This window comes from Oncorhynchus keta, chromosome 11 (genome assembly GCF_023373465.1).
Source record: "Oncorhynchus keta strain PuntledgeMale-10-30-2019 chromosome 11, Oket_V2, whole genome shotgun sequence".
Taxonomy (NCBI): Eukaryota; Metazoa; Chordata; class Actinopteri; order Salmoniformes; family Salmonidae; genus Oncorhynchus; species Oncorhynchus keta.
Window position 1 is genome coordinate 37972979 of NC_068431.1, and position 25146 is coordinate 37998124.

Here is a 25146-nt window from a genome sequence, read left to right on the forward strand (position 1 = left end):
GATGCTGTACAGCTCCACTGGGTTGTAGGCTTTCTTGAGCTTCTCTATCACTTCAGAGCATATGACATGTGTTGAATACATGTGATGATTATGGGATGCTGGGAGCTTCTCAATTTCAGTGTATCAACAAATTCGGGGCAGTGAAGGTCAAATCCAGTTGTTAACGTATCACATTGCCTATCATGTCTCCATGGAGGATGTGTGTATGTGCATACATAGAAGTCTCACAACACCTCAAATATGACCCATATCCCCATTATTGTAACATTGGCTTCCTTACTCTTTAAAAAGACCCACATTCATCCTTTAGTGATCTCCATGATCACCATCCCAGTGCTGACACCAGTGTAGCAACCCCTGAGGCAGGTGATTCAAACCAGGGTTACACAACCAGTGACGACTATACTGCACTCGTCCCGTAGTAATTTAAGTGTAAGAGAGAAATAGTAATGTCTTTTTGTAGGCACTAACTACGCCATGGTTCTTTGGACAAAGCCTATAGAGAAAATATTTTTGTATGTTTTTTTTGTATGGGTTTTAGATTAACGCAGAAAATAAGGTCTGTGGTAAACAGGCTTAGGAGATCTTATACATTTAGTTCTATAAGATAATCTTCATGAGCTAATGTCACATTGTGAATTTTGAATGATGTTATTAGAAACAACAAAGGCTGCATAATTAAAGTGGATGTTGAATGCTATTATCTTATAAAACAAAACGGATAAGATCTCCTAAACCTGTGTTAACCTCAGACTTTATTTCCTGTGTATATTCCAAAACCCTGTTATTTTTTCCCATAGGGAAGGCTGAACAAACTAGAGTTAACTCATTTCTGGGTTTTGGGAATACCAGCTGGTGAGCTCTATAGACCTACTAAAAACTGATAACACTCAAATCATCACACAATTGCAGGGGGTTTATTTTGTTCAAAAAGTTACTGTCTCCAGACATAAATACAAACCATAAATGGTACAGTGGACACTTTGTAAATAGAATAAAAAACACATATGTATATACATTTGAATATATATATCTATGTGTGTATACATACACATACAGACGTATGCACACTTTCAGCAGTTCAATGCAAGGACAACAGAAAGGAAAATATCAAAATGACAGTATGACGCATACATCAAATTTAAGTGAAATTATGCATTTCAATTATTTATTTATTTACTGTCTAACCTTGCTACAATCTAAATAATGAAAAATATGAAACTCTGGTTTGTAGTTTCGTATTTAGATTTTGATGTGACATTTTTGCTTTTAAAAAGGAGGCTGTGTTTTAAGCTGTTTATAAAACTATAATTTACAATATTCATGATTACAATTGTATTCCTCCAAAAAAGCTTGTTGGGAACCACAAACCAACCTAATGTACATAGAGGTAAAGAAAAGTTATTCAAACAAGAATCCTTAGAAAAGAGAAAACAAAACCATACAAATACAAAGGTAAATTCTTATACATAACTGCACATTAGTTAGGTTAATTTAAACCAGTTTACATTCTATTGAACCTTTTCCTAAATTGGATTTCAAATTAACAAAAACTGAACTAATATAAAATGAGCACCGATTCACAATATATTACACATTTTTATAACTGTATAATATGTAATTATATATTTACTTATATATAATAATATATTATGATACCATGATAGCTAATCCAAACTCTTAAATGTTGTGTTTTAGAAACATTCTATAACAAGCTTTCTCTCTACAGACAACAGAGAACATTTCGACCGCTCTTTTATACAACCCCTCTGCACAGTATACGTTTGTACCACTCTTCAAAAAGTCACACAGCATTCAAATCATCAAACCTTTAAAAGCAAATCAGAATTCAAACTAAGCCTGTCAATTGGTCAAATGGCATTTGGGCATTATCAGTTCATCAAGAGGTCTCATCTATAACACTGGAAAAAAAGAAATAAACTGCAGGCCACATCTGTTGTCACCCACCAGAAATTCCATTACAAAGGTCATTTCTGTACTCTCTATGAGTAATAACATGATTATAAAGTACTGATTTACATCTGATTGTCATTACAAAATATCTATAAATCAAAGTATTCTATATGTTATAAAAGCAGAACAGATTAACCTTTAAAAAAACACCATGACTGGTATTTCATATTTGCAGTAAGGAGTTCCAACAATATTTGCGGTAAGGCCTTCCAACAATATGAAGACATTTCACATTTTCTCTTACTGTATATGTTTTAATATATGGCTACATGCCATGCCAGATTTTATCTTTTAAAAGTATGTCAGACACTACGTATTTACATGACACAAAAACCTTGACAAAAGTAAAGGTGAAATTCAAACATGATGTCGAAAGGGCATCCATTGCTGCCTCACAAGCAAATAGTCCCATGAGCTTATCTTAAAGCAGTTCTCTACAGAGAATACTTCTTGTCATCAAAAAGGTTTTCGGTGACAACAGTGTCCTCTTCATGCAGATCAGCTTAGAACATTGAAACATTGAGGACCTAAAAGGAAGGAAAATCCATTTTAGTTTTTAAATTACTTGCTGTATATTATGGAAAAGTGAATTGAAGAATATGAATATAGCGTTTCCATGAGCATATGTATCCCAAAGACACTAACTAGGTATCAACATGGCCACTATTATTGTAAATCATATGGTTTGTTGTACATTATCTTTGACAATGTAGATATCATTTTACTCTCAATAACAAACCAATACCCACCGAATCATCCATGATGGAAGAAGGGTCAAAGTAGTCAGGCTTCAGCTCCGATCTCTCTCTACGATTTTTCGATGGTGGCTAAACAATAACAGCAGAGTAAGAAGAAACACCAAAGCAGTAATATTCATAAATGCACTAGTAGTGAGAAAATAAACATAATTGAGTGTATTTTACCAGATCAATATCCATAGTGTCGAAATCCATGCCCTCGTTGAGATCTTCCAAACGGTCCTCTGATGACATCATTACATCTTCTACTATTGGCTCCTCATCGTCCTCCATGAGTCCTGAACTGCGGCGGCTAGAGGGTCAAAGACATGGCCACGAATAACTAAATACATTACACATGGCAGCAAATGACTATGTACTACACTGGGGTTGAAACACCACTGTGGTCTGGAAGAGAAATGCCGTTTTACATTGCATGCTGCATGTGGCTTCTCATCTTGGCATACTGCATGCTGGCTCGCTCCTGCTGCTGCCGGGCCTCTGCCTGCTGTCTCTGGGCTAGCATCCAGGTCACCTGGGTACTGAAAACAGAGACCGAAGCATTAATACAGACAGTCATACTTATTCAAACAAGAGGTGAACTTCAGCGGTTTCATTGAATATATCATTAATTGTGATAACATCGCATACGTAGATAAGTAACATTACAATGGCTAGGGTGTCCAATCAAAAATGCATCTTTTGGGGAAAAAAGCTAGCAAGAAAAAAAAATATGGAAAATTGCATCGCGTAAAAAATAGGTTGGATTCTATGCAAAAATGAAGGCTACTGGCTACCTGACAGGCTCACTTTCCCGTTGAACTCCTCATCTTTCTTCTCGAATCCGCAGGACATAAAACAATATAGAGGTAAAATGGATATCGATATTCAGATGTGACATGTAGTATTTTCATATTTTAGAATACGATTTTCATATTAATAAAAATTCCTGTTAATTTTAGAAGATTTCTCACAAAAACAAGCGTCTCTGAAATGTCAACGGAGCACTGAGCCTATACCTAGCCATTTATTTACAAAGCCTTTTACATTTAATTCAGCTCGTGTCATGCTAATTTAGCTTTTTGTGACCCTTCGGAAACAACATTGAAGACGACGACCACAAAAAGTTAAATCCTCAAAATTTGTTATGAGAAACCTGCACTGCTATGTCAACAGAGCTCAGTGCTTATTATCAGATGTATTAGGTTATAAAATCAGAGTTTTTGTATATAACGCTAATGAACATGAACAATCATATGTCTTGGTAAAACGTATTTTATAACTAACATAAGAAAAGAAATGTAATCATCAAAGCGCATTTCACCCACTCTGGACAGAGTGGACACCCTACAATGAATAGCCAAAGATACTCATGAGAATCAAAAGGTGTTGAGCCATAGAAAGGTGTTCCGTACTTGTAGTCCATGGGGGTCTGATGGTGCTGCTGCTGGGGGGGCAGCGGTTGTTGCTGCTGCTCGGATGTTATGCTGTAGACGCCCATGTAACTCTCCTCCGGCCTCATTTTCTTGGGGTCCCTCAGCACAGTGGAGCTGAGATGCGGCGAGGGCATCATCACTGGCGTTTGCACATTCTGCTCCCGGTTCATCCACACAGCGTCTGTGCTGCAGCTGCTACTCTCCTCTGTTGCAATAGCAAGGGTTTCATAGGGTTTAATGAGGTTGTTATACAGTGGGCGGACTACTCAATGCTCAGATCGAGACATCTTAGAGACATATTTGGCTCGTGGGTGGTTTTATTTGGCCACCCCAAGTTTTCTGAGCAAAATATATATTTTTGTTGTTGGACAGACTAAAAACACTAGGAAATCAGCTCCAAGTGATCTTAATTTAAGATATCTGTTCCCAAGTAATCCCATTCATAATAGAGAGAAACGTGATTGTATACAAATGTAGATCTGTTTGGGCTTCTTGCGGTCAATTTGCTGCCAAAAAATTATTTGTAATTATGTTCCTGCCCCTGACCATCCGCTCAGAATGAAAAAAAATAATAATTGCCCCGCGGCTGAATCTAGTTGATGATCCCCATCTTAACGGACTGGCTTTTTATAATGCCAACATCTCATAACGTCTAGCAAACACTCACCTCAATTCATAAATATCTCATTTCCATTCAACAAGTTATTCCCAAGTGAAAATCTAATTGATCATTTGGCTAGATTTATTGTATTGCTTGGACAGGCTTTTAGCATCTGTTTGTCCCTGATCAATGATCTGACATTGTGCTGCAGGTGCCAGATTCAGGAACACAAGTTGTTGTGTATTTCATATCACTAAACATTGAGCTTTCAGGTTTAAATGCCTGTGTGTCATAGTATGTTGCCTGTGCTGTGGCTCTGTGTCGTACCCTCACCTTCAGGCAGTTTCCTCTTCCCGGTGCTGGCTGGCTTAGCCTTCTTGCTCCTGATGCTGGAACCTCGGCTGCTGTAGCCGCTGATGACGGACATGGTGTCGTCGTCCCCTCCGGCCTGCAGGGAGTTCCTGTAGGAGATGAGGGGCAGCCAGCAGTCCTCTCGCTGCAAGGCCATCTGGAAGGTCATAAACCGCTCCAGGTAGAGGTGACTGCAGGGGACAGAGGACCACAACTCAACATCCATCATCTATTGCAGTGGTAGTCACCAATATCTCAGAGGGAGCCACTCTTGTAAAACAAAATCACGGTGCAAGCTCCCATACCCATCGGAGGATGGGGGTTGGGAGGTTCCAAAGTCAAATGGATTCATACTTGATATTAAATAGATTTATACATGATATTTAAGATACTATTAACATGGACCATCAAGCTATTTGATTATCTAATTCTCTATTTTAGGACAATTGGTGAATGTTTAGATTCTGACCTTATCGCTATTATCTCAATAAAAGTTATAGTAGAAGATATGTCAAAACGGGTAATGGCAAATTTCAGTCTGAATGAAGTATTCTTTGGAGTGATCATCATAAAAGTATTGGAAAGTTATTTCAATATGCCCTAGAAACTGATTTTACAGCTCCATTTGTCCCAGTTGCTAATAAGGTAATTCATGTAACCATGGTTCCATGAACTAAGCAGCACATTCAGCTGAATGAGGAAAAAACAACTAAATGTTTTTACATTATTGCCACAAGCCGCCAATTAAGTCGCAGAGAGACACATGTGGCTCGTGAGCTGCGCAATGACTATGCCTGATCTAGTATAGCTGTGGTCTGTCTGGCTTCGGATAAGACAGTCACTGACTGCACAGAAAAATAAGTAGAACAGTTTCCTCTGACTTACACAGTCTTCTTGTCCTGACGCAGCAGTTTAGAGGAGAACTCGCTGAGAATGTCCAGGAAGGCTAGGTTGAGAGGAGGGTTTCCCTCTCCCTGGGGACTGGGCTCCTTGAAGGCAAACTCGATTCCATCCCTGCAGCAAGTGTAGCACAAGACAACATGTTTAGGAAGGAATTGATTGAAGTATTGAGCTGTAAATACTTTAATAGTTCTGGGATGTTGAGAAGCCTCAAATTAAAGCATGCCTACAGAACTGTTAAACCTTTGGGCCTATTGATTTCTACTCAGAGGATGACTTTTACATTTTCTGCAGGCTTACTTGTGTAACATGGCGATAGCCTCTCTGGTCTTCAGCTGATCCAGGCCAAAGGTCAACGAGAAACGTCGGGCCAGTTCTTTAATGCCGCAGAAGGACGACGATGAGCGGTCAAAGTTGCAGCCGAGGTCAGATAACATCTCATTGAAAAGCTGAAAGAGAAAAGTGTTGCAACTTTAAAATTGATCATCCAAACACTCACAATGTATAAAATGAAGACAATACTTTAAATGAACGTTAATGTCTCCAAGGCTCTTACCTGCTGCAAACTCAGAATGAGGGTCTTGGCACACTGGATCTTGTCAATTTGTCTTGTTTTACTCATCGTTTCCTTGATGATATCTCCATAGTCGTTGTAGTACTAGAGAGAAAAACACATGTAATCGATTGGGAATAGCACATGAATGGTTTTGTTAAGGGATAAATATTGTAGGAGGCCAGACATACCCTCATGTACTGCTTGAAGATATCAGCTCCAGTGTTCATCTCCACTACATTGTAAATTATCAGTTTGCAGTACGCTGCCAGCAGGTTCCGCCTCTTGTGTAAAGCCTCGATTTTACTGGCTTCATCATCATGCTGCCCATCTGATAAAATTAAGAAAACCAAAATCACACATTTTTTTAATTATTTTTTTATTTCACCTTTATTTAACCAGGTAGGCCAGTTGAGAACAAGTTCTCATTTACAACTGCGATAACTAACCCCTTGCAAAATGTCATCATTCAGGTCTCCATATAAGGTGTTCGCTTCAACTCAGAAAGAGCTCTGGTGTTCTACTACATATTTAAGACGTGTGTTCACATTAAAAGCCCTTCTCAGCTGTCTCCTTGTGTTGTGACTAGCTGCCAGGTGGGCTGAGTTGATGTCTGACTTGTGCTGCCTGAGGGTGGGCTGTTTGGCCTGTATGGTGACTGTCTGAGGGTGGGATATGTCTGGCCTGTATGGTGACTGTCTGAGGGTGGGCTGTTTGGCCTGTACGGTGACTGTCTGAGGGTGGGATATGTCTGGCCTGTATGGTGACTGTCTGAGGGTGGGCTGTTTGGCCTATACGGTGACTGTCTGAGGGTGGGATATGTCTGGCCTGTATGGTGACTGTCTGAGGGTGGGCTGTTTGTCCTATATGGTGACTGTTTTGAGGGTGGGATATGTCTGGCCTGTATGGTGACTGTCTGAGGGTGGGCTGTTTGGCCTGTATGGTGACTGTCTGAGGGTGGGATATGTCTGGCCTGTATGGTGACTGTCTGAGGGTGGGCTGTTTGGCCTGTATGGTGACTGTCTGAGGGTGGGCTGTTTGGCCTGTATGGTGACTGTCTGAGGGTGGGATATGTCTGGCCTGTATGGTGACTGTCTGAGGGTGGGCTGTTTGGCCTATACAGTGACTGTCTGAGGGTGGGATATGTCTGGCCTATACGGTGACTGTCTGAGGGTGGGCTGTTTGGCCTATACGGTGACTGTCTGAGGGTGGGATATGTCTGGCCTGTATGGTGACTGTCTGAGGGTGGGATATGTCTGGCCTGTATGGTGACTGTCTGAGGGTGGGATATGTCTGGCCTGTATGGTGACTGTCTGAGGGTGGGATATGTCTGGCCTGTATGGTGACTGTCTGAGGGTGGGCTGTTTGGCCTATACGGTGACTGTCTGAGGGTGGGATATGTCTGCCCTGTATGGTGACTGTCTGAGGGTGGGCACTGTCTGGCCTGTATGGTGACTGTCTGAGGGTGGGATATGTCTGCCCTGTATGGTCACTGTCTGCCAAGGGGCTGTGTGACGGTGGGGGCTGTCTGGCCTATATGGTGACTGTCTGCCAGGGGACTGTGTCTGACCTGTATGGTGACTGTCTGAAAGGGGACTGTGTCTGACCTGTGCTGTTGTTGTCGTCGTCCTGGTCGATGAAGACGTGGTCCAGGATGAAGTTGAGCAGCTCAGCCTGCAGGGACTGTCTGAGGGTGGGCTGTTTGGCCTATACGGTGACTGTCTGAGGGTGGGATATGTCTGGCCTGTATGGTGACTGTCTGAGGGTGGGCTGTTTGTCCTATATGGTGACTGTTTTGAGGGTGGGATATGTCTGGCCTGTATGGTGACTGTCTGAGGGTGGGCTGTTTGGCCTGTATGGTGACTGTCTGAGGGTGGGATATGTCTGGCCTGTATGGTGACTGTCTGAGGGTGGGCTGTTTGGCCTGTATGGTGACTGTCTGAGGGTGGGCTGTTTGGCCTGTATGGTGACTGTCTGAGGGTGGGCTGTTTGGCCTATACGGTGACTGTCTTGAGGGTGGGATATGTCTGGCCTGTATGGTGACTGTCTGAGGGTGGGCTGTTTGGCCTGTATGGTGACTGTCTGAGGGTGGGCTGTTTGGCCTGTATGGTGACTGTCTGAGGGTGGGATATGTCTGGCCTGTATGGTGACTGTCTGAGGGTGGGCTGTTTGGCCTATACAGTGACTGTCTGAGGGTGGGATATGTCTGGCCTATACGGTGACTGTCTGAGGGTGGGCTGTTTGGCCTATACGGTGACTGTCTGAGGGTGGGATATGTCTGGCCTGTATGGTGACTGTCTGAGGGTGGGATATGTCTGGCCTGTATGGTGACTGTCTGAGGGTGGGATATGTCTGGCCTGTATGGTGACTGTCTGAGGGTGGGATATGTCTGGCCTGTATGGTGACTGTCTGAGGGTGGGCTGTTTGGCCTATACGGTGACTGTCTGAGGGTGGGATATGTCTGCCCTGTATGGTGACTGTCTGAGGGTGGGCACTGTCTGGCCTGTATGGTGACTGTCTGAGGGTGGGATATGTCTGCCCTGTATGGTCACTGTCTGCCAAGGGGCTGTGTGACGGTGGGGGCTGTCTGGCCTATATGGTGACTGTCTGCCAGGGGACTGTGTCTGACCTGTATGGTGACTGTCTGAAAGGGGACTGTGTCTGACCTGTGCTGTTGTTGTCGTCGTCCTGGTCGATGAAGACGTGGTCCAGGATGAAGTTGAGCAGCTCAGCCTGCAGGGAGGAGTCTGGCGTGTAGATCAGAGCCTCCAGCTGCTCCCGGCTCGACGACACAATCTGGTGGCTGAAGATCATCAGGGCGTCACACAGGATGGTGAAGGCCTGGAACACAGTCAATCAATCAATCACATTTAGTTACAAAGCCTTTTCACATTAACAGTTGCCACACAGGGCTCAGTGTTGTCCATAAGCGCTGGCCATCGGCTAAATAGCCGATAACAGACTTGTTGTAAGCTGCCTACTTTTTCCACTTGATAAATTAACTAGGCTTTATTTGCTTCCATTAAAACATTTCAATTCGCTAATCAGAAAAGTCTGTATACCCTTCTCCCAATAAAATGAACGATATACATCTTCGAGTGATCTATTGATAGAACAGACACCTGTCAGTAATAAAGTGGGCGATGACAGGGAAACTGCTGGTTTGTCAGTCTGCCGTCTGTCCTGCCTCTCGATACCCATGTTATTTATGTACGCTGTGGTTGGCTGCAGTCAAATTTCATTTCAGAGGATGATGCTGCTTCATCGTTTCCTGTGAGTGAACTGACACGTCCCGTAAGATGTAATGATGAGTTGAAATCCACTTATTGTTTTGTGGCGGAATCATTTATTTTCTTTTGCGTGTTTCAGAGGCCTACACAGCCAGAGTCGGGGCGCATCGGCTATTACTGTGGTTTGATTGACGACAGAAAGAACAAGTGTTGACTAGTTTATTATTAAAGGTGTCAAACTGACTGAATAAAGTCAATCTCCTATATCCTTTTGCTTAAATCATACAACGTAGTGATATGTCACATTAGGAGTAAACCAAAGATCTTGTATGTTTTTTCCAAAAATTCAAAGCCCATGTTGAGACTTGCCAGTGACCCGCTAAAATGACTCGTCAGTGTAGTCTAGTGATGGGTTGTTCCCGAAGAAATGGCTATTGTTTGAACAGATGTCAGGTCAGCGGTAACCTTCCTTTGAGTCAAGATCACTTTCGCAGTCAAAAAGCAAGCAGAGATCTACCGCTCAGATAAAATAAAAACATAAAAAATGTAAACCAATGCAACGTTAGTAAAAACAGTCTGCAGGAATGATCTTTGTGCAGTAGGCTTATTGGCTATATGCTTGGCATGCCAATATTGTTCTTCTCAGACCATATTATATTTAAAAACTCGAGCTTTGAAAACAAAATAGATCAGCTGTTGTATCACTTGCGAGACACAGCTGAGCATGAATTGAAATAAACTGTACATGCTTGGCACAGTGATTTGAGCTATCCGATTGGCCAGCGCAGTAGGCAGACTTGATGGTCTTCCGGGTAGGCAGAGTTTGTCCCTTCAGACAAATTAAATGGTTCAGAATGGAAACCTTATGCCTAACCGGCACAGAGGGTTTCTGAATCAAGTGCACCTTCTGAATTAAGCACAAAGTCAAAAAAAGAAAATTATAATAAAGGAACGCAAGCTTTTGTCATTGACTTTTCTATAGAAATGTCTGGTGAGCGACTAGGAATGCCTAGTCGATCACCAGACCGAATCGCATCAGTTAGAGAGCCATTCATTTGGTTCCCTAACTTCCATACTGGTAGACGACTAACACTTTTGGCGATTATCTGCAGATAAATTTGGAAAGAATTAGACAAAGATGTTGACTCCTCACTGCAGGAACAATAGTAGTGGAGAGAGAGCCTCATTCTGGTCCAAATTATACAAGAAAACAGATTGAAAGCTATAACAGCATATTTTATGACACATGGTATGGTATTATGAAATATATTAATACAGGCCTATTGATTTGATTAGTGTCGACAATGGAGTAGCCTAATCAACTGCTGCTTTCTGTGTAGCAAAGCCCATATTTAACACCTGCTTCATTCTACAATCATACCTGTAGGTTTATTCATTGGCGCCTGATTTGTGTATTTGTGAGAATGCACAATCTGGCAGGGGTCCAACCCCTGACAATATTTGCATTTAAAACCATTTTCCCACAATTCTATATTGTTTCTCATGACAGAGCAAACTTTTTTTCTTAGGTTTTTGCCACAAAAAAATAAATTGAAATAGTAATCTAAACTAGTTTCTGACTAGATTACTAATCTACCGGTTTCCCTCAAAGTCCCACCCATGGTGATTGATTGACAGGTCTGAAACCCTACCAACTCAGTGACTCACAAATATCCTGCCCCCTCCCCTGACAATCCCACCCCCAGTGATTGCCTGACAGGCCAAACTGTCAAATTACAAAATGACACGTTGGTTTCCTTACCCTAAGTGTCCACAGCAGCAGAGCCAATAAAATACATAATTTGAATAACAAACATCATTGTGGCAATTCATATCTTGCAGAAAAACTGTAAATATGACTTTCATCAAGAGAAGACAGGTTTAATGTTAAAAAAGGTTATCTTACTAAGGAAATAGTCCTGATCATAAAGGCCTAGGTGATATCCAAAACAACGAACCAACTCAACTCATTCATTTTCAGTCATGTCTTTCTACTCAATACCACAACACATTTTTACCAATCTGGGAGGTAAAGTCATTAAAGTATTCAATAATTCAGCTGTGTATTTCAGATGGAATCAAGGCATTAGAAGGTAGAGATAGTTCTGAAAAATACAATTCCAGGTGGGCATGTACCCCCTGCACCCCCCAGCCCAGAACTCCCTGGCTGGCTACTTTTTCTATTTGGCTGGCTACTCCATGTACTTAAGGGAAAACACTAAGTGCTTTATGCCTCGATCACACCGACAGCGTCATTGTGTTTGGTACTGCAGTGGAACGCTGCGTGTGCCTTCCAGCAATGCGTTGCAGAGGCAGTTGCAGTGCGTTCTGTGTGGTGCATACGTTGGATTTATTCAACACATGCATCAGACTGTATGTGTAGACGGCTTGACAGAAATGGTAGCAGGTGAAGGTGAATGTTGAACTTTTGTTGCACACATATCCAGATGATGCTACGTACCGTTTTACGCAATGACGCTGTCGGTGTGATCGAGGCATTACAGTAATCAGCCAGCACAGCAACTTTTTAGCACTCACTGAATGATGAACACACACCTTATGGGAAAATGTGTCTAAGTCCAAGCGATCCGACATGATGTAGGACAACCCACCTGCTCTTTGACGGTGGTGTTGACACTGGTGAGGTAGCTCTGGCACATCAGACAGAAACCCCTCATCTGCTTCCTCAGGGTCACCATGTCCGCCTGGAAACACAACAGATATTCTCAGTATTCAGTGCTCACTATTTAAGCAGTAAACCACATTCATTATCCAGGCATAATTGTCACTAGCATTTGTAGAAAGCGGATAGTCATTAGTCACTGATAACAGTGTATTTACCTTTGTGGAGCTGCCCCCGGAAACCTTGGCTAGGTGCCACAGGATGACATAGTGTGTGCACTGCATCGCATGAATGACAATCTGGGAAAGAGAGTATTACAGGGTAAGTGATAGTAAAGAATTGAGATTAGGTGAGTTCAAAGGGATAACAGGGTTATGCTTTAGGTACCTGCTCAGGCATATCACCATTCTGAAGTCCTGTGTTTAATAGCTTATAGTTGCTGGTGAACAGGTCCCATTTAGAGAGGTCATGTGCACTGCAGAGGAGAGAGAAACACAATCTAGTCAGATAAGGACTTCTGATTTATCTACCGTTCACTGGCAAATGTTTGGATTACACAGTAGTCGTTAAATCTTGATCGGGGCCTTACTTGTGAAACGCAGTGATCCTCTTCAGTGTGGACAGGACCTGGTAGGCATCATCCTCATCTGGTTCCTCACCCTGAAACAACAGATAACTGTCTAGTGAAATCCCACTCAAATGTACAATTCCAGTCTCAATAGAACACAAGTACTACCTTACAAAATTACAATTACAAAACCCTACAAGAAATACTCAGAAGGTTCAGTGTCCTGTAGTCTTTAAATATCATTAAATCTGACAAACAGTTGTAAATCTGATCTCAAACAGGCCCTGAACCACGAAGCCATGTGAGCCCACCTCTTGTAGGAAGTCCTCAAGGAGTCTGTTGAACTTGTCCACCAGCTCGTCCAGTAGCTGGGACCTGGCAATGTCCACCCTGTTGAAGATGGTGAACTCCTCGTTGCAGAGAGCGTGGTAGGTCATGGAGCACGCCTCCAGCACATCAGTCTCTGTGTGCTTCTCCACCACCTCCCTGATCTGACGCAGCAAAGACTCCAAGTGCTGCACACAAACAGAGGGCAAAGGGATGCGAGGTCTCAAACTACATTCGGCCGCAATGACAGTGTGAATAACTTATCGTTAACAATCTAAGGTATGGTAGGATTAGTTGAGGTCCAGAAATGTCAGACAATTCACACACCTTTTCCAATCGACCAGTGGTGTAGATTTCCAGGTCAAAGAACTGCGGCAGCTGCAGTAAGTTGGTCACCTTCTCAGCATCAACAGAGTACTGTGAGGAAAAGATGGAGAGGGTGAGGGGAGCTACAAGATACTGAGGGTTGAGTAAGAGGTCATCTATCTGGCAGTCCCAGGGGATGAGTTCTATATAGCAGCTGTGTGTAACTGTCAAGTGACAGTCGTTTAGATGACTTGAAAACTGACCTTAGCCAACAACAGAGGCAACGCCACAGCGAAAATCTCAGTGATTCTCGTCCGGTCATCCAGCTGGGCTTTCTTCTCCTTCGCTGTCAAGACCTAGGATCATTTTCAGAATAGCCAAATTACATCACAATCATGTTATATGAAAGGTTTTCATATAACCTCAGTCATCGGAGTGAATGTTCACAGATGGCTTCTGAGAATAGAGCCTTGAGAGCTCACTAGTACTGGAGTTGACCACTGAGGGGCTTACATTGGTATATGCCAAGCAGCACTCACCCTCTTCCCTGTGCCTCTGCCCACTGGAGGGTGGCACTCACAGGCCTGGCGGATGGCACACAGCATGATCTCTATCAGAGCAGTCTCCTGGTGGTCAGTCAGGGCTGGACAGGGACAAACATGTTGATGAGATATGACAGTGTGAACAACAGTGTGTGTTTGTGTGCAAGTGCTTGGTGCTCCTCCTTACCCTCCTCCCCTGGCATGGGCTCATCCAGCAGCAGGCTGATCATGCTCTCCCAGTCTTTTAGCAGCTCCCCTGCACACTCCCAGAGACTGTCCACCAGGTAGGCCCCGTGCTCATGGAGCTGCAAACGTTCAGAGATTTTCACAACCGAAACATGTGCCCCATGTAGGTCACTTCAAACAGACAGAGACTCTACATGGAGCCTGAACACACCTCACTCTCCAGGAAGAAGAAGACGGTGGTCTTGATGAGGTTCCCATTGACGCTCTGCCTGCCCCTCCTGGGCATCCCTTCCTCCTCTGGACCTCGATGGCTGAAAAGCCTAAGAACAGGACAACATTGAGGTCAGGCTAAATGCTGCTGGATAACTCTCAAACTAACTTCAATTTCTCAGCATGGAGGCATTTCCAAACCAAATAGGACTTTAATCACAATTCAGCTTCCGACAGCCGGTGTGAGACCTACTTCTTATAGAGGAACTCTCCTGCAGCCACAGCCACAGGTCGATGAGCAGAGTAGACCAGATGGTAGACACTCTCACAGTCCTCTGCTGTCAGGACCTCATCACTGCTACTGCAATGTGACAACAACAGAGACAGGGCTGTAAGGTCTCAACGGGGTCAGCGGAGGGTCAGGGGTCACGGAGTACTGAACACTAATACATTTGCAATATTAACATGTTTTGCAGAATACTTACTGCAAGACAAGAGTCAGAAGTTTTATGGCTTGCACTGCAACATCATACTCCTTATCCAGAGTCATCGACACAATGCGGTCCTGTCAATGACAGGAAAGTCAACATCTGGCCAACCACGATGTGGTATGTTATGTACAGGATTTCCCAGTCAGTGGTGAGATGGTTGAGTGCCTGACCTACCTTGAAGCGGCTGGTGAAAAGCTCCAGTCGAGTGTTGAGCTCCCGGTTATAGTACAGGCCCTGGAGCGCAGTCAGACACTTGAGACGCACTTCACCTTGCTGCAGTCACAGGGAAGACAATGTTGTAACCACAACGTTCAAATCTCAATGCTGTAGCTCAGTGGTTCCCAAACTGTGGGGGGGCGCGGGAACTCAGTGCGGCTTTAAACTGACTCTTGAAAGTTGTAATAGTAGAATGCACAAGGTGCAATTTCGAAATGAGGTAGTGCATCATCAGTTCCTCTTGTCATGTTAGTCATTACATACCTCTGTTGGCTTCTGAAAATATGAAATATACTTCATGTCACTGAGGGAGAGAAGGCAATGTGTAACATTTATATTCTGTCTGAAAATGTAATTGTTAACCATCCGGGATCATATGGGAGGAGAAGAGACTCAGTCTGGTGCAAGTCAACATGACAGCCGTGAGTTGGGGAGGAGTGAGCAATTTGGGGCCGAAGTCAGGTCAGATGAAGTGAGGAAGAACAGATATCACTAAGGTTCTGTCTAGCAACATAGATGCATTGGCTGTTCAGATGTGTAGAAGACTCAGCATAGGAGAAAGGGTTAAATATCAGTTTGTGTGTGAATATGTATTTTGTCTTATGCAGCTGTATGATGACACAACGGGTGAAAAAACTTGGTTTAAGCTTTACTAATCGTCCGTGAGTTTTAATAGGTTCATTTAGAACCTAACACCTTAGAGAGCCATGTATAACTAGCCCATGTCAGCTAATGTTTTTGTTACTGTAAATGTTTAGTCACTCAAATATCACAAATATACATTAGACATGGCAAAATATATACATTTGCAAAACAATTAGCTTTCAAACTGCAACATTTTCTTTGCTCCCCATAAAAAAAAAAAAGTGTAGAATTGCAGGAAATAAGATTTTAAATCTGCAAAATTCTCTCCACCAACAAGAAGGGGGTGAACAGTTTGTGTCATGAACAGTGCTTGTGCCCATAGAAATAGACATGGCGTGTGTTTAGAGAGGGGCGCGGGATGTTCCCCAATGCTGGAAGGAGGGCCCCAAGTGAAAAGGTTTGGGAACCTCTGCTGTAGCATTTCAACCCTGATAATAAACCTACTAAAATATATCACTAGCCACTTTAAACAATGCTACTTAATATGTTTACATACCCTACATTATTTATCTCATATGTATACATATATACTGTACTCTATATCATCTACTGCATCTTTATGTAATACATGTATCACTAGCCACTTTGTTTACATACTCATCTCATATGTATATACTGCACTCAATACCATCTACTGTATCTTGCCTATGCCGCTCTGTACCATCACTCATTCATATATCTTTATGTACATATTCTTTATCCCCTTACACGTATGTGTATAAGCTAGTCGTTTTGGAATTGTTAGCTAGATTACTCGTTGGTTATTACTGCATTGTCGGAACTAGAAGCACAAGCATTTCACTACACTCGCATTAACATCTGCTAACCATGTGTATGTGACAAATAACATTTTATTTGATTTACTACTGAAATACACAGTACATCTTACTTGAATACGAGAGACTGTACTGGCAACGCTTTACCACTCCCACAAATGCGATTTGACATATTGCATGGCTCACCTTGTCATGCATGGTCCATCCGACATACTTCAGATAACTGTCATTGAGAAAAGCATCGCTGTACATCTTCATCCATACCCCAATCTCCTCAATGCAAATTGCACGGATTTCAGCTATGGCATCACTGATAAACAGAAGAAATGTCCAGACTTATTCACAGACCCATCATGCTCACTGGTCAATTCAATTATTTGATACCTTATGGCAGGGCAGTAAAAGAGGATTCATTAGAAAAGCTTAAGTGGTACAGCCAGAGGCAGTTTTAAAAGCCTACTTAGATCAGATATCAGTGGCACATGCTGTGCCATGATGAGCTGTTCTGCCTTAGCAACCGTTGCTGCCTGTTTAGCACAAGAGGGCGCCACAGAGTCTTGGAACAGCTCAGTGAAAGACCAGTCTGCACATCTCACCTGCTGTATGCCTTCCATGCCACAGAAGTTGATTTCCACATTGAGAGATCTAACTCTCTGACATCTAGTGAATGCACCCACAGTTCTCGTTTTAGACCCCCTAACTTTAATTTAAAAAACTAACTACATAAAAAACATTCATAATTTCCGCCCTAAAACAATACATGATTGTAAATATAACGCATAATCCATGACAGTTCTAATTGGATTCATTGTTCTGCATGTGGAAAGATGACAAATTACAATACATACCGATATCTGTGAACAAACACTCCTTTGAAAATCGCATTCATCATGTTTTCAATTTCGTCTTGATTTTCTTGAAGCTGAAAATAGAGACATTTCAAATAAAAAATGCCTTTAAGATTTCTAAATGGAAAGAAGAGGAGGGTGCACAACCAACGCGAGTCGAGGAGCAACAAAATAAAAATCAGAATTGAAAAGGCGCATCGCTCGCTCACTATTACAAGTCTGACGTTCAGGACTTCATCAATGGCCTTCATCAGAAACTGGTTCGGATGAAGGCAATTAATGAAGGCCAAAAACGTCAAGCTTTTAGATGTTAAAATAAAATAATATGCTTTAATTGGTGAGCGAGCGATGCGCCGTTTCCCTTTGAAATATACATATTTAAATGGTCAGGTTAGAATTGTTAGGACCAGGTAACAGCTCAGGCACCATAAGATCAAATCAAATCAAATTTATTTATATAGCCCTTCGTACATCAGCTGATATCTCAAAGTGCTGTACAGAAACCCAGCCTGAGCTGGGAGGAACCTACTCACCTCTTTACGCTTCTGTAAAAGGAGCTCCAGCCTATCATTGGCCCTCTTGGCCATGACCTTGTTCCTCTCTGCCTCGTACTGCCTCTGAGTGTTGTCCATGTTGATGCTCAGGTTCAGAGCCACGTTCACCAAGGCGGTCATCAACTTCATGGCTGGTAGAGACAACAACTGACTTGAGTGACATCTACTAATTAATAAGGCACTATTAATGCAGACTGGCCATCAAGTCAAGGTATATTGAACAGGCCTACATATAGACACACAACATATCCGCCATAAAATATAGCATTACATACGTCAAGCTAGTAGTTTAACAGTGCTTAAACTGCAGCCCTCTCTCAACTGCCCAGTGTCTATGTTGTGTTAGTACTGACCTGCCAGGGTGCTGGTGTGTCTGAAGGCTCGGACCTGTGAGTCAGACAGGCCCGTGAGCAGCGAGATAACCGTGTCCATCATGTACTCATCATAGATGATGCTGTACTGACACTGCCGCACCAGCACCCCGATAAACTCACAGAAGCTCGACTTGAACTTCTTCCACAGTGGCCCTGCCATGGTTAACGGGTAGTCCCCGCTGTCCTATATGATCACACAGAGAGAGAGAGAGAGAGAAAAATAGAGAATAACGTGTAGATTGACCCTATAGACAGAGGCATAAATAACGACGTACAGTAAGTGTACCATCAGACAGTACCTCGTCAAACTCCTCAGTCATCTTCCTGATTATTTCAGAGTTTTGCATGTGCCTGAACATCTCTGCACTGACAGCACCTGGAGAAAAATAAAACAGAATAACCATAAAATCTTAACTCGCTCAATAATCACAAGTAATGGATGCAAAATGATTTAGAAACTACTTTCTCAGGGTTTAGTATTCTATTCAATCCACCCTGGGTGCCTACCTTTACAGCCGGAGCACTGGATGAAGAAGTTGATCAAGTCCAGGAGTGCAATGTCTCGATCGTTCTTGTAAGACTCAATCCAGTCATCAACGACAGACTAAAAGAAAAGACACCCATTCACCATCACTTTAATATGAAAATACTATAATCTCCAACATGCTTTGAGAATTACATTGTCTAATAAAAAAAGTTTGTACCAACCTGCGTGGCACTCTTCCCCATTTTCACCACCTCGAACAGGGTCATGTTCTCCATCCCATTCTCCTGGTGGTGACCATTCACCCGGCCAAGGCCAGCACCCTTCGCTGCCCCACCCTTTCCCTTCTCTCCAGGGGCTTTCTTCCCCTTCTTCCCCACCTAGAACAGACAAGGATACCATGTAAAGTGTCAGTGTACATTGTGTGTGCACAAATGAATAACAGTACGTGGCCATAGCCAACTTATTATGGCTTTCTTGTGTTGATAGAGGATTTTAGATGCAATTCTCACCTTTCCTTTCCCAAGCTTTGCATTTTTGACATCAGGGTCCTCAAGGTCTGTGTCAGAGGACAACTGTGTATCAGCCTCCCTGTTCAGAAACCAAAATGAGGTCTTAGCAAGCTTTCATTGAGTTCCGTGGTTGCCATGGCACTGTAAGGAAGCCTTGGCAGACAGCTGTGTAAACATTGTACACTGAACAAAAATATAAACGCAACATGTAAAGTGTTTCATGAGCTGAAACAAATGACCCCAGAAATTTCCACGTGCACAAAAAGCTTATTTCTCTCAAATGTTATGCACAAATGTGTTTACATCCCTGTTAGTGAGCATTTCTCCTTTGTCAAGATAATCCATCCACCTGACAGGTGTGACACATCAAGAATCTGATTAAACAGCATGATCATTACACAGGGGTACCTTGTGTTGTCACACCAAATAACACACCACAGATGTTTCAAGTTTTGAGGGAGCGTGAAATTGGCATGCGGACTGCAGCCTACCAGACGAGCTAAATGTCTTTTATACCAGCTTCGAGGCAAGCAACACTGAAGCATGCATGAGAGCACCAACTGTTCCGAACGACCGTGTGATCACACTCTCCGTAGCCGATGTGTGCAAGACCTTTAATAAACAGGTCAACATTCAAAAAGCTGTGGGGCCAGACGGATTATCAGGACGTGTACTCAAAGCATGCGTGGACCAACTGGAAAGTGTCTCCACTGACTTTTTCAACCTCCCCCTGACCGGGTCTGTAATACCTACATGTTTCAAACAGACCACCATAGTCCCTGTGCCCAATAAAGCGAAGGTAACCTGCCTAAATGATTATCGCCCCGTAGCACTCACGTCGGTAGCCATGAAGTGCTTTGAAAGGCTGGCCATGGCTCACATCAACACCACCATGCCGGAAACTCAAGACCCAGTCCAGTCCGCATACCGCCCCCAACAGATCCACAGATGACAATCTAAATCGCCCTTCCCCACCTGTAGAAAAGGAACTCTGTGAGAATGCTGTTCATTGAATACAACTCAGCACTCAACACCATAGTACCCACAAAGCTCATCACTAAGCAAAGGACCCTGGGACTAAACACCTCCCTCTGCAACTGGATCCTGGACTTCCTGACAGGCCACCCCAGGTGGTAAGGGTAGGTAACAACACATCCGCCATGATGATCCTCAACATTGGGGCCCCATGGGGGTGCATGCTCAGTCCCCTCCTGTACACCCACGACTTCATGGCCAAGCACAACTCCAACACCATCATTAAGTTTGCTGATGACTCAACAGTGGCAGGCCTGATCATCGACAATGATGAGACAGCCTATAGGGAGGAGGTCAGAGACCTGGCAGTGTGGTGCCAGGACAACAACCTCTCCCTCAATGTGAGCAAGACAAAGGAGTTCATCGTGGACTATAGAAGAGGCAGGGCCAAACAGATCCCCATTAACATCAATGGGGCTGAAGTGGAGCAGATCGAGAGCTTCAAGTTCCTTGGTGTCCACATCACCAACAAACTATCATGGTACCAACACACGAAGACAGTTGTGAAGAGGGCATGACAACACCTATTCCCCCTCAGGAGACTGTAAAGCTGTGGCATGGGTCCCTAGATCCTCAAAAAGTTATACAGCTGCACTATCGAGAGCATCCTGACCGGTTGCATTACTGCCTGGTTGGCAACTGTTCTGCATTTGACCGGCGCTAGAGAGGGTAGTGTACATCACAAGGGGCCAAGCTTCCTGACATCCAGGACCAATATTACTAGGCAGTGCCAGAGGAAGGCCCAAAAAATGGTCAAAGATTCCAGTCACCCAAGTCATAGACTGTTCTCTCTGCTACCGCACGGCAAGATGTACGGGAGTGCCAAGTCTAGGACCAAAAGGCTCCTTAACAGCTTCTACCCCCCCAAGCCATAAGACAGCTGAATAATTAATCAAATGGCTATTTATATTGACACTATTCACTGTTTTCCATCTATGCATAGTCACTTTACAAATGACCTCAACCAACCTGTAACCTCGCACATTGACTTGGTACCCGCAGGTAGCCTAGTGGTTAGAGTGTTGGGTCAGTGACCGAAAGGTTCCTGGATCGAATCCCCGAGCTGACAAGGTAAAAATATGTTGTTCTGCCCCTGAGCAAGGCAGTTAACCTACTGTTCCCCGGGCGCCGAAGACGTGGATGTCAATTAAGGCAGGACCCTGACCTCTGATTCAGAGGGGTTGGGTTAAATGCGGAAGACACATTTCAGTTGAAGGCATTCCGTTGTACAACCAACTAGGTATCCCCCTTTCCCTATCCCTGTATATAGCCTTGTTATTGTTATATCATTTTATTGTGTTACTTTTAGATTTTATTTTATTATATATTTTTTTACTCTAGTTTATTTAGTAAATATTTTCTTAACTTATTTCTTGAACTGCAATGTCGGTTAAGTATTTCACGGTAAGGTTGTATTCGGTGGATGTGATAAATAACATTTCATTTGCAGGAACGCTCACCAAAGCTGTTGCCAGAGAATTTAATGTTAATTTCACTACCATAAACCGCCTCCAACATTGTTTTACAGAATTTGGCAGTACATCCAACCAGCTATACATCTGCAGACCACGTGTAACCACGACAGCCCAGGACCTCCACAGCTGGCTTCTTCACCTGCGGGATCGTCTGAGACCAGCCATCCGGACAGCAGATGGAGGAGTTTTCTGTCTGTAATAAAGCCCTTTTGTGGGTAAAACTATTTCTGATTTGCTGGGCCTGGCTCCCCAGTTTCAGGGCCTGGCTCCCAAGTGGGTGGGTCTATAACTTTCTAGGCCCACCCATTGCTGTGCCACTGGCCAGTCATGTGAAATCCATAGATAAGGGTCTAATTAATTTATTTCAATTTACTGATTTCCTTTTATGAACTGTAACTCAGTAAATTTGTTGATATTATTACATGTTGCGAACATGGGACCAACACTTTACATGTTGCATTTATATTTTTGTTCAGTATATATTTTATATATTTGATTTTTTCAAGCAACTGAGATTCTGTATGAAAAGCGCTATATAAAATAAATATATTATCATTATACACACTGAACTAGTTTGAAGGTCTATCTATGCAATACAATGCTGATTATGTCCACTGCATCTTCACCGTTTACATTTTTTAAAGTGGTGACACTTTTCACATCTAAGTTATACTTACTGAGGAAACTGAAACTCTGTGTGCAACTCCTGTGCTGCTATCATTTCTTTAACATTTTCTGGGCCCACTCTAGTAAGTATGGACTTCTCCCCTTCTCAGGATACACCAAAATGTAGGGTAATACAACCTAGAATATATGAAAAGAAATGAGGGGTTAGTTCAATTGAGAAATCTATTGTGTTTCATAGAAGAGCCCTTCAGATTACATACTTTGAGTGGAACACACTGCCCTCCTCTGAACAGATTTTCCTTCATGGACAGGTTTCAAACTTTCAAATGGACAAATGCAGTAACTTAAACATAGGCGTAAAAGCATCATTAGACTGCTTATGTTCGACCATGTAGACCAATTATTTTTGACTCATCACATACACTGCTGCTTATTATATCCTGTTGCATAGTCACTTTACCCCTATCTAAATTACCGTGTACCGCTGCACATGGACTCGGTAATGGTACCCTGTGTATATAGCCAAGTTAGCGTTCCTCATTGGGTATTATTATTATTTTTCTCTCTGCATTGTTGGAAAGGGCTCGTAAGCATTTCACTGTTAGCCTACACCTGTTGTTTACGAAGCATGTGACGAATGGAAATGTGGGCACCAACTTGCAAGCCAGCTGCAATTATAAGAAAGTTAGCTAAGATAACTAAGATAGTTGCTACTAGAGGAGGGGTCCCCAATTAAACTCATCCGCAGGTTGATTTTTGTATCTTGATCAGAGCGCTGAAACATAATTATAAGTAATATGTATACTGGGGCAGCAGGTAGCCTAGTGGTTAGAGCGTTATACTTGTAACCAGAAAGGTTGCAAGATCGAATCCCAGAGCTGACAAGGTAAAAATCTGTCATTCTGCACCTGAACAAGGCTGTTAACCAACTGTACCTAGGCTGTCATTGAAAATAAGAATTTGTTCTAAACTGGCTTTCCTAGTTAAATAAAGGTAAATAACACTGCAAGAAGCGCAAACAGATATAATATTTGACTAAATAATTTGAATTTCAAACCTTGATTACATTGGAATACAATACATGTGCCTCTGTGTTTGTGTGGGAAAACTTGGGAACAGATGTAAGATGATTTGCTGGCGATTTTACAGAAAGTTGAGGGGCCAAATAAAATCGCCAGCTGGCCCAACTCGGCCCGCCCTTTGGGGAACCCTGATGTAGCTAGCCAGCCAGCCTAGTTCGTTGCTTTGCTAAGTAGCTTGCTAACCAGGTTTTAAAGCTAACGATGCTTCAAGATTAAGGCCATTCGCTAAGCCGCGTTAGCAAATTTCTTTGCAAATGAGAAGAATGAACGAACTAACTAGTTAGATACTTCGGCTTTGCCTCCATTTTGAGGCCTGCTCCATGTAAGGCCAGCAATAGACGTTCTTAAAATACTCCATCTTTGTTCATTGGTTGATGTCGGCGAACACAAGCTAACGTAGTCTAGCATTCCGAGGTTGTCAGAACTGCAATGGTAACAGTAAATGTAACTAAGTTAATAGTTAAAAGAAACTACCCAACAAGTACGAACATTTGTCATACTAGCTAGCCAGATTTCCAATATCTACCTAGCTACTCCCAACAACAAGCTACCTAGCTAGCTTCCGTGTAAACAATGTTCGACGTCCTCCATCTTTGCCAGCAGCTAGCTAACGTTAGCTGGCTAACTATCATTATTATCTAGCTGGCTATCTAACTAGGTAATGGTTGACGTTAGATAAACAAACACTCATGATGGGTTTTTGGTGAGCAAGACGATTAGGTAACGATTCCGACTCAAAATCAGGCAAAGTCGCTGCACACAATCGTAGAAGAGCAACATAACCTAGCTAGGTTAGCAAACGTTACCGTGTTGTTACTACTGTTAGCGTACTAACATTAATAGTTAACTTCACAGCAAATGTATTTATCCTTGTCATAGTCAAGTGAAACGTCTATATGGTTTGATGAAAGCTGAGTTAACACGACACAGCTAATTTGCGATGTAACCGCTACTCCAAATCCAAGTTCCTTATTGTAGCTAGCTAACATGAGTTGTCCTACATAATAACGTGCTAGTGTATTCAACATTAATAGCAACACAGCTAGCTACCGTTAGCTCGCTGGATAAAACGACAAACTGCCAGAATCGTATCCGCCATTTTACAACTTACCTCGTTTGAATCAAACACTGTAATCAATCCTCAAAATAGTCCAGATGTTTCTGAAGTTGTCTCGCTCGAACTTTTATTAATTATTGAATATATACTTGGCTATTCATCACACTCTGATTTTTTTTCTTGTTGTTCGGTCTGATTCCTGACCTATGGCTACTCTTTTTTTTTTTTACTGCTAGCTAACGTAACTAGCATGGCTCAGTTTGTTGTCGATGGATTCCTGTTGCTGATGTCGCACCACCTGTCGGTGAAATTGAACACTACACTTGACCGCAACCTAATTTTCGTTCAACAATCATGTAGATAGGACATTGCCATAACACGTACTGTTGATGATACATAAACCACTGAGAACCAGTATACACATGA

The 25146-nt window shown here is 42.8% G+C and overlaps 1 protein-coding gene across 1 annotated transcript; it reads right to left on the reverse strand.

Moving 5' to 3' along the window:
• Window positions 1-901: 901 nt before the first annotated feature.
• On the reverse strand, window positions 902-25013 carry LOC118390197 (cohesin subunit SA-2-like). Its single transcript, XM_035780522.2, has 34 exons — window positions 24775-25013; window positions 22632-22758; window positions 19445-19523; window positions 19157-19312; window positions 18956-19052; window positions 18748-18824; window positions 18428-18632; window positions 18054-18205; window positions 17521-17594; window positions 16859-16982; window positions 15210-15308; window positions 15030-15109; window positions 14798-14905; window positions 14546-14654; window positions 14336-14453; window positions 14146-14249; window positions 13870-13962; window positions 13628-13717; window positions 13285-13488; window positions 12995-13065; window positions 12793-12880; window positions 12624-12704; window positions 12395-12487; window positions 9219-9393; window positions 6744-6883; window positions 6556-6657; window positions 6300-6448; window positions 5985-6113; window positions 5082-5290; window positions 4127-4352; window positions 3143-3253; window positions 2898-3024; window positions 2724-2801; window positions 902-2501 (listed from the first exon to the last, which is right to left on the reverse strand). The coding sequence occupies exons 2-34, from the start codon at window positions 22673-22675 to the stop codon at window positions 2478-2480; spliced, it is 3816 nt and encodes a 1271-aa protein (XP_035636415.1). The 5' UTR covers window positions 22676-22758; window positions 24775-25013; the 3' UTR covers window positions 902-2477.
• Window positions 25014-25146: the final 133 nt, after the last annotated feature.

Coding starts and splice junctions, on each gene's coding strand:
- LOC118390197 (XM_035780522.2), bottom strand. CDS start 22,675: ATGATAGCAGCACAGGAGTTGCACACAGAGTTTCAGTTTCCTCA. Junction 14,906..15,029: donor CTTCTGACTCTTGTCTTGCA/GTAAGTATTCTG, acceptor GTCACATTGCAG/TAGCAGTGATGAGGTCCTGA. Junction 6,658..6,743: donor TCTTCAAGCAGTACATGAGG/GTATGTCTGGCC, acceptor TTTTCTCTCTAG/TACTACAACGACTATGGAGA.